The 9,567-nt window shown below is 34.7% G+C and overlaps 1 protein-coding gene across 8 annotated transcripts; it reads right to left on the bottom strand.

Annotated features, from left to right (window-relative positions):
• Positions 1–4,773, bottom strand: LOC108370774 (uncharacterized). Of its 8 annotated transcripts, none has more exons than XM_017626174.1 (4): positions 4,708–4,773; positions 3,030–3,227; positions 607–1,286; positions 1–544 (listed from the first exon to the last, which is right to left on the bottom strand). In XM_017626174.1, the coding sequence occupies exons 2-4, from the start codon at positions 3,100–3,102 to the stop codon at positions 77–79; spliced, it is 1,221 nt and encodes a 406-aa protein (XP_017481663.1). In that variant the 5' UTR covers positions 3,103–3,227; positions 4,708–4,773; the 3' UTR covers positions 1–76. The 8 variants fall into 8 exon arrangements, with proteins under 8 accessions (XP_017481663.1, XP_017481659.1, XP_017481660.1 ...); XM_017626170.1 differs by lacking the exon at positions 4,708–4,773 and adding an exon at positions 4,433–4,478; XM_017626171.1 differs by lacking the exon at positions 4,708–4,773 and adding an exon at positions 3,626–3,809.
• Positions 4,774–9,567: the final 4,794 nt, after the last annotated feature.

Below are 9,567 nucleotides of genomic sequence, written 5' to 3'. Positions count from 1 at the left end.
TCGTATGTACTATATTGGTATATATGTATATATACATATGTTTTGGTATGTAAGTATGCTTTTCTTTACTCTAAATTTATTCCATACTTCTTGTTGAATGTGATCGGTATGTTGGCAGGTCCAGTGAAACTTGGCGTCTTCGGCAACACCAAACAATTAACCAAATCAATAATATAATTAATAGAAGAAGCAACAATGCGCCTAGTACTATGGCGGCTATAGAGGCCTCAGTGAGCACTAAGTCGCGTACATCAATATTGTACGAACGCTGATTGCCTGCCACATCGAATCCAGTAACTGTCACTTTTGGTTCGCAGCATGTCGCTATATAAGTAGCTTTTAGTGCTTCTGTGGAGCCGACAGTGTAACTATTTCGATACAACAGCCCTACTGAAGGCATAGCTTGTAAACGCAAAATGCCCGTTTGCCAATCTTGTGCAGTTATGTCTAGTGTCCAGAAGCGTTCCGCACAATCAGAGGACTCTGTTTTAATGTTATCACAGCGGCTGCCAAATGTCCAATCAATAGAGGGGGCAGTCGTATCCTTGAAATGAGATAAATGAAACTTATTACATGCATTTAAGAAAACATTTCTAATATGTTTACCTGTCCATCAACCACTGAAGAGCTTACTACTTTTAAGTTGAGCGATAGCGATGTTGTACCCCCACCATGGCAAGTGAAAGTAATTTTATCAACGGTTCCCTGTGGTGTGCCATTCGGTATCAGAACCGTCACTGTAACGATAGTCATTTCTCCAGGTCGCAAGAAAATTCTTTGTGGGTTAAGACGCAATAGAAATCGTCTTTCGTCAACCACCTGTATATTATGATATATTACTTCTGTGCGCGTGTTAGTGACCTCAAACAGCAGTGTGCCCAACATGCCTGGGGCCAGAAGCAATTGCGACTGAAGACCCATCTCGATTTTCGTTACATCGCGCTGCAATACCGCTGCTCCACGTATTAATCCATTATTCGCGTTCAATATTGCGTTAGCTATCCCGGTTTGATTATTTGGGGCCACGGACTGGTCGTCATGTATTTCGATGTCTGAGAATGTTTCCACTTGATCCTTTGGTAATTGCTCGGATGCTTCCTCCAAGGTTAGCGTTTCAACCGAAATTCCTTCATTTTTTTCTTCGTTAGCAAAACGGAAATTTTCGTGTGTCATAGTTTTATTGATAAGTGAACCTGGTAAGCTATTCAAACGGGAATCGGGCAAGCGTAAAGGATATGTACTCCTACTCTGCGTAAGATATGCGTCGAAGCGTTTGATGAGATCATCTGAAAATAATAACAATTGTATCATTTCGTTCCTTTGCCTGAATAACGTCAGATCTCAAAAAACAATTTCGAGTTTAGCAAGGCAAATAAAATATGCCTTGGAGTTGAGTATAGAAATAGCCGTCACCTCTTCTTTTATGTTGTCTAAAAAATTGTAAAAAAAAAAATGCAGACTAGAATAATTTTAGGGCAAAAAACTATGCTAGGAATACATTAAACGTGCGATATTTTTTTTTGTTCTTATGCTATTAAAGAGTTCTTCTTTTACATATGTACATACATATGTACCTCCATACTTAAGCAATGCATTGTGATAATAAATTATCAGGCCGATTCTGAACAGAAACTCCCTGGGAGTTTTCTCTCTTTTCCCTTTCCTCCTATCATGAATAAAAATTCCCTGAGAAATTTTTATTTTAAATGGCGGAGTTACGCTGTCTTTCGAAGTTCGAATTTCCTCCTCCCAAACTTTCGGGGGAAATGCTACACCCTTTGAGTTAATTATTGGAGGATTTCTTTCTCCGGAGAATCAAATTCCCGTAGAACAAACTTCCAGGGAATATTCTGAATTGGGCTGTATATTTTTCCCATATTACACAGAAAATTTCTGTGGCTATTTGATAAAACCACTTAAGTGACCTTAGAAGATTTAACTTTGTATTAAAAGATAATAAGGTCCCTTCAAAAATTTTATATAATTATTCATCTTTAATTAAAAAGACATATTAAATACACCTATGGCTAGTTAATCGTTAAAATATTATTTGGGAATTCAGTGAAATATTGCTTTAAATAGAAAATGACCTAGCTCGAGCTAAGTTGTTTTAAGAAAAAAAAAAACGGCCTCTAGCTCAATAAAATTTTTGAGTATATTTATAAAAAAAAAATAAAAATCCAACAACGAATATTTTTTACCGAAAAAATTAAATTACGTATTTAACGATTATATACCCTTCATAGAAAAAATAAAAAATAACAATCTATACGTTGGCGTTCTAATGTAAATAATATTCCAACGTATGCATGTTCAATGTGTTTTCTACTCGTATCTGCTCTTTACACACATTTCCTTTTAGGTTTCGCCATTCCGCTGCTCCGATTTAATCATGTCAATCCTGGGTGAATATGTTATCAACGCTGGTTGGAATATTTATTCATGCTTATCGCCAGATGAGACATGTGCACATATGTATGTATATACATTTATATCGTTACCTTAATATAGAAAGGCCCTATCTCATATTACTGTTTCTTAAAACATAGTTTGAAAATTTAAAGAAAAGCAAAGTTCTACAGTTGCGAATTTCGTCGAACTGCTGATTTTTACTAAAGATAATATTTTATCTAACCACTGTAATATTTGTTTTCAATTTCTGTTAGATATATTGTGAGCTATTTGACAGATTTTATATAAAATTGGACTCAAAATGAAAATGAGTTAGGGCCTTTCTATATTAAGGTAACGATATGTACGTATGTAATTTCATACAAATCTGATTCTCAGTTGCCGTCGCTAACTTGCGCTGTATTATAAAATACATTACTGCTCAAAAATAACATTGATGCTCGACAACTTGCTGAACCAGCCTATTTCATTCAGCATAAGTTTGTCTTCAAAATATTTGTCGTATTAGTATTTAGTCTAATTTTAAACTTTGTGCAGGGAAGAATCACATATACTACTCTCGTTTAAAGATCGCGTACTCGAAATTTTATTACCTATTTCCGGTCTTCACTACTTACCCAAAAAAAGATCCGATTTACGTTCGGCACGAACAAATACTTTGTACTCAGTATTAAGGGATTCTGGAACCATTTTCAATTTGTAGGAAGTGGCTTTACGTAGTTTATTCAGAGGTACATAAGCATCTAATCGGTGATCGTCCAATCCAAGTGTAAGAAAATGTGATTTAAATTTTACCAGCTTCCTTAAGTTTATATCTAATGGGTGAGAGAAGATATTAAAAAACTTCAGTTTCAATGTCCGAAGAAAATATGAATCATATGCGATAATAAAGAAATACTGTATGAAAACAGTGGTGCAGTTAGATAGAGTTGGTACACCCTTACAAGATACCTAAATATAGATTCTGTGAGCAATGTTTGAAATTTAAATTTTTGATATTACACTTTGTGCGCTTTTCAACAATCCCATGATGCCGAATGATGTGTAGGTTTGAAATTATTTACTACAAATAATTACGGAACGTTCTGTACCTTTTAAAGGTACCTCGACAAGTAAAACTTGCAAATTTTAGAATTTGCTTTATTGAATTGTTGTTTGCCTTCAAAGCATGAAACAAAAATAAGAAAAATCAAGAGTTTCTGAAACAGCATACAAAGAACAAATAATCGGGGCTAACATTGAATCCACTGTTGTCTGATTTTCGTGACATCCACCTGATGCGATGACTAACTCCCGTGTTGTAATGCACGGGTTGGCACGGGACGAATCGTAACAATTCGCTGGCGTTTTTTTTACCAGTCTTTTCGCGGCCAACTATTGAGCTCGTGTCTTTTTCGTGTCTAGTGATTATATGTATGTCGTCGCCTGGGTAAAAGATTGTCGTAAGTGCCATTTTGACGATTTTTAGTTCTAGATGCAGTTATATATTCTAATATAAGGTCTTTCGATTGGTGTTATCAGTTTTTAGATATCTCCTATAGTTTCCGAGATATTGACTGCAATTTTTTCGATAATTTAGTAAAAATTTAGTTAGTGATGCAGCCATATTAAACTAATCAATATCTTAAAAATGGCGTTCTCCATTTTTGGATATCTCCTTTAGTTTCCGAGATATTGAATAAAAAGTGTTGTTAATTTGGTAGAAATTTTGATCACATTTTGTCGTATTTCATACAAAGTGGCGGCCAAATTGTGGACAAATGACGCTTACGACAAAATTTTACTAAAGCAAATCCTTCATAAACTCAAAACTAATTAACTAATTAACAAAAAACATGAAAAATTAAATAATTTAAGAATTTTGTGAACTAGTAACATTTTAAGAGACTTTGGAGAAAATCTATCTTCGCGTTTTTGAGAAATTGCATTGCAAACTTCAGTCGCGATTTCCCACAACCTGCCGAAATTAACATACGACAATCTTTTACCTAGGCGACGATGTGTTCAAAGTACATCCTACGCTCGTAGATATTCGATTCCAGTGATAGCATTTTCGTAGATTAATCGAGACTTAATTCCTTTAGGGCCGTTTTCTTTTTAACTTTAAAGCTCACTATATTTAAATGTTGCTTTAAAACTTATAGTTGTGTCTAAAGTAATGTATTTTGTTATCGGTTTTTAATTTGTTTACAACCAAGAAACATACATACATACATTAAATAGCAGCAATCTTGAAATATAAAGTGAGCTCCTAAGGTAAAGGTTGCCTGAGAAAACGGCCCTTAGTGTTTATACCTTTCACCTCAACCTTTAAATTCGCAAAAACAGATGATTTTATCACCTTACCTTTGCCTTGCAATTCTTTTGTTACTTCTCTATTTGAAAATATGTCATAATTAATACAAATTATCAGCTAATCGAACAACCTCTAACTAAAATTTATTTCTCAAATATGGCAACACCAGTGTTGCTGTCAGCTGTTTTTGGCACATCTCTTGGCTATCAATCATATGTTTGTAAATTCATCAAAAGAGAAAAAACGAAGAAAATTTGCGTTCGTGTGTTTTCCTGTAATTTTATAAATAATAATCAACTAAATCTTTAATGCCGGTAAACGAAAAAGCAGTATTAAACAAACATTATAAATAAAAATGAAAACAAGGTGCAAAGATACCACAATGTGATAATTTTCATCAAAAATTCTATACTGTGGAAAAGAAATATGTACTACATAGTAATCCCTCGAGAACTCCATTGAAAAAAAGGACTTTGAAATACTCTTTCCGCAGCTAAAGTCAAATTAGATAATAAGTGTGTGAATAAATAAAAAAAGTTGTAATGATAGGGTTTGCTCTGGGTTTTCGGTCGTATATGCACAATAAATAAACGCCGATATTTACTTTTACGCATGTATGTAAAATCCCATATTATTTCTATATGTATATGTACTAGAGACCTGCACGATTAGGTATAAATGGAACACGTTAATAATCGCCGAGTATGAACAGAAACGATGGCAATACTTGAATTTAAAGGAGCAAGCGCAGAACACTTACATTTCTCAAAAAAAGGGCTCTACAGAGGAATTTACATTGATTAGCACAACATAAATTTTTTTGGGGGAAACGAAATTTAGTTTTATTCAAGGTCAAAAGGTCTAAAAATGGATTTCTTTAAACTTGAATATCTCGCAAACTATTTAAGACATTTTACTCCCATTTATGTACTAAATATTATTCTTTATTGATAAAATTTATGAAAAATCACTATAAAAATAAAAATTCTTTAAAAATAGAGTTTTTCCTGTAAAAATCCCTTCATTATATATAAATACCATAGTTAAAAATGGTGTAAATCGATTTTTAATTTGATATACAATTCATATCTGAACAAACGCAAGCATTTTTGGGCAGCAATTCTTTCTGCGTAGAGGGCATTCGGCCGCTCTTAGGGATTATAACCAGGGTTGCCAGGTGTCCGGTTTTTGACCGGACAGTCCGAATTTTAGTCTGTTAGTCCGGGGGACAATAAAAAACGGACTGTAAAGTGTGTGATCTGTTTAAACCAGTGATGGGCAGCGCAGGTGGAACTCTATAAGCAAGTTCAAACGTTTTGTACATGCTTATGGAGTTCTGCCAACGTTACCCGTGCCTGGTTTAAACACACACATACGCACCCCTCCATCCCCCCCTCGCCTCCCAGTTTCATCCCCTCGGCAAACGAAAAGTGTTCGGTTTTTCAAAAACAACCTGGCAACCCACAACCTGGTAACCCTGATTATAACCCTTAAGCCTGCTATACAGTTCAAAGCGAGCGTGTACACGACCTTTTTATTTTGACCAATATCTTCGTTATTACTTAACTTTTTTGCAATAGTTGATAATTCAAAAGATAGAGAATTAAAATATCTTTCAGAATTATAGAAAAAATACTAATTTAAAATGCATAATATGCCATTTTTTCAAGCTCACACTCAACTTTGAGCGCACGTAAAGCATTTGCCTGTGAACGACAAGTTTTGACAGATGTGCGTGAGCGTCCATAAGAATACAAATGGAATTCTTTGCCTTTGCGAACGTTCACGCTCACGCTCGCATTGAACTGTATAGCAAGCTTAACTAAATATAATTCTTTCTGTGTTGCCGGATAAGAGGACCGGAAGTATGTATTTTTGCGCAGAACTTCTTTCTGCGTAGGCGACCTTTTTACTAGCAGAAACTAGCAGGTGTCAAAATGAATAATAAAATTGCAGCGAGAGCGTAAACGCAAAATAGAGCGTAAAATTGAGAAGATAAAACATGTTGAAATAGTTATTGAACACAAAGCTAGTAAATACCAGTGATGAAATTGATGGTACAATTGTGCTTTTTTGGTAAATTTTTAATCTCAAAAGTGCATTGGTACTACATCGACATTTTTGATACAATTTTGTCAAAACACGGCACTACGCCAAATTCTGTCGAAATACCACTGTGGATGAAAATATACTCTTCTTTTTCCACTTTATACAAGTAAATACGAGGTTCTTATTAAAAACGACAGACTTGCCAAAATCAGTAAACAGTTGCTGTAATAATATAAACCGAAGAAAAGACTAAATATTTTAGTGAAACTATGATTGCATTAAATCCAACTCTTTTTTGTAAAGTTTTCGTGTTACTTGCACTTTATAAACTTACTTGTGTGCTTTTGTCGATTGCGTTGATATATATTCATTCGTATTGGAAACTTAAGAGCACAACTTCACAAAATGCTTTTCATGCGTTCAGAATACGGGTTTTGATGACCTTTTTAAACTATTCATGGTCATCGATGATATTCAGCCCTACAGCATGCTTACCTATCACGCAATGACCAGTGATAACTCCCACCAGAAGTGAGAAGTGTAACTTGCTTAGTCTCATCTTGCATTCCAAGGTCTTTGTCCAGCGCCCATCCGTCCAGAAGTAGACCGCATGAGGTCAGGGGTGCACCCAGACCTTGAGAAATTTCTCAAGTGTTTGCTGCATTGTAGAGGTTACACTAGAGAGGAAAAAATCCGAAGCCTCCTGTATTGGGGCTACCTCTGCTTAGAAAACACGAAAAGGGTTTTCACGCTCTGGGCACTTTTGGCACTTATTTTCACGCTCTAATTACCGAAACAGCCCGCAAAGCGAAGAAATTCCAGGAAGTCGTTGCCGTTCGCAAGAATCTCTCTCACTGGCAGTGTTGCCAGGACTACAAAAGTATAAAGGCCAGCTTTTTCAACATTTCATTAACTCTTACATATTTACAAAGAGGACGTGAACCGGATGAAAATTTTGGTCGGTTCGGTTTAGCGGTTCGAACCGTTTTTACACTTTTGGATTGGGGTTTTGGTTCGGTTCAACGGGTCGGAAATAAAAAAAAAGAACGCGCAAGGCTAAGTGTAGAGTGTCAAGTGCAATAACGCGCAAGGTTTAATTTCAAGTGTATGTTAAATGAGACGAGTTGCCTTTACATTTGATATTGCCACATGGTAAACAAACAAGGTATGTATTACCATATTTAACGAAAAGAAACAAAAGCGTGTAAATTTATCTATTGAAAATTGGTTTAAACGAACCTTTAAGCCTTTATGAAAAGTGGTTCGGTTTTCGGTTCGGATCAAACATTTGTGGAAAATTTCGGTTCGGTTAATGGTTCAGTTAATTAATAGAAATAAAATTGTAGTTTAAAAACTAAAACCTCGCTATTATATTTTCATTCGTACTGTCATAAAGTATGTAACTTGAGAATAGAAATCGCTGCATCTTTTAGGCGCATCGATATTACATAGTTACATCCCGAGCTAATAAAAGGGAGGTAAAAATCGGTTTTCCAGTTCAAAACCGGTTCAAGTCCCTGGAGGAAATAAAATAAAATCGGGTTTTTATACAATTATTTATTTTAAACCAAATAAACAAATTTACATATTTAACATGTAACAAAACATTAATCTATGTTATAATTTTCTTAATTTCTTTGCTGAAGCTTTGCATCCGCCCCCTTGCAGATATATGTATTTCGTGCTTTTGCACTCAGGAAAGAAGTAGCTCAATTTTTAGTTTCTTGATTTCAAATTTGAAAAAATAGGTGGTTAAAATGCCGACTTTATTTTTGACCACCCTAATACTACGTTCAAATTGACGAGCTAAATGAACAAAACATGTTCATAAACAAGTAAAATCGCATGCAATTGTTGTTGGAAAATTGAACCAGTTAAATCATTTAACTCGTTTGAAAACCAGTTCAACGCAGAGTTGTATCGGAAAGCTTTCTGCTCCGGCCAATCAGAAAGACCCAAAAGCTTTGATTTGACACGCCAACGTTCAAAAAATTTATATTCTGAAAAATATTAAAAATGAAAAATTATCAAAATTGTATGCATGTCTGCCCGCCAAAAAAGAGGCCAAGGCGGTAATTAGTTATTTCCCATGAGGTCTCATCGTACGCAGAGATAAATAGTGCATACGAACTAAACATTTTGAAGTCTTAGGTAATCCGTATGCGTTAATATCATGAAGCAGCCATTCGCACAAAACAAACTAAAACAAAAAAACTTGATTTTGAATATTTTTTTCGAAATTTTAATGGTAAGCAAACAACCGTCAAAGTTAACTCCAAATGGTCAATGTGGTCGATTGTGTTTTCCAAAAAGCTCTTTTTCATTTAACAAATTAAATGGGGCCAATTTGAACGTAATATAATGTACATGTCTTTATAATATTTTTACGTCATATTTTACAGTAAGTTTTATATCCAAAATAAGTTGGTTCGCGAAACTTTTAGCAACAATTTTCGGATTGCCATCGCAACTTTACATATTTACCGGTCTTTAATTTCACAGAAGACGTTGGTCGTTTGTTTTGCATATATTAAGATGTATGAAATTCAATTTTCTTTGTGCTCAAATCGAAGAAAAATTTTCTTTCAACTTTGTAAATTATTATTTTTTTTTTGAGGATTAGGTATGGTAGCATGAAATGTCACAATCTGCTTAATTGTCATGTAGTTAATATGGCTTACGATCATGAAATTTCATGAAAGCCTTGTGCAAACACTTTTGAATGCCATACCGTTTAATAAAACCTTTTTAATAATAAAGGTACGACTGCACTAGGCGACGCGACACGACACTACACAGCGCGGCAAAAT

This window comes from Rhagoletis zephyria, unplaced genomic scaffold (assembly GCF_001687245.7).
Source record: "Rhagoletis zephyria isolate East Lansing unplaced genomic scaffold, Rhagoletis_zephyria_1.1 Rzeph_scaffold_04475, whole genome shotgun sequence".
Taxonomy (NCBI): domain Eukaryota; kingdom Metazoa; phylum Arthropoda; class Insecta; order Diptera; family Tephritidae; genus Rhagoletis; species Rhagoletis zephyria.
This window is presented reverse-complemented; position numbering and strand designations above follow the sequence as displayed.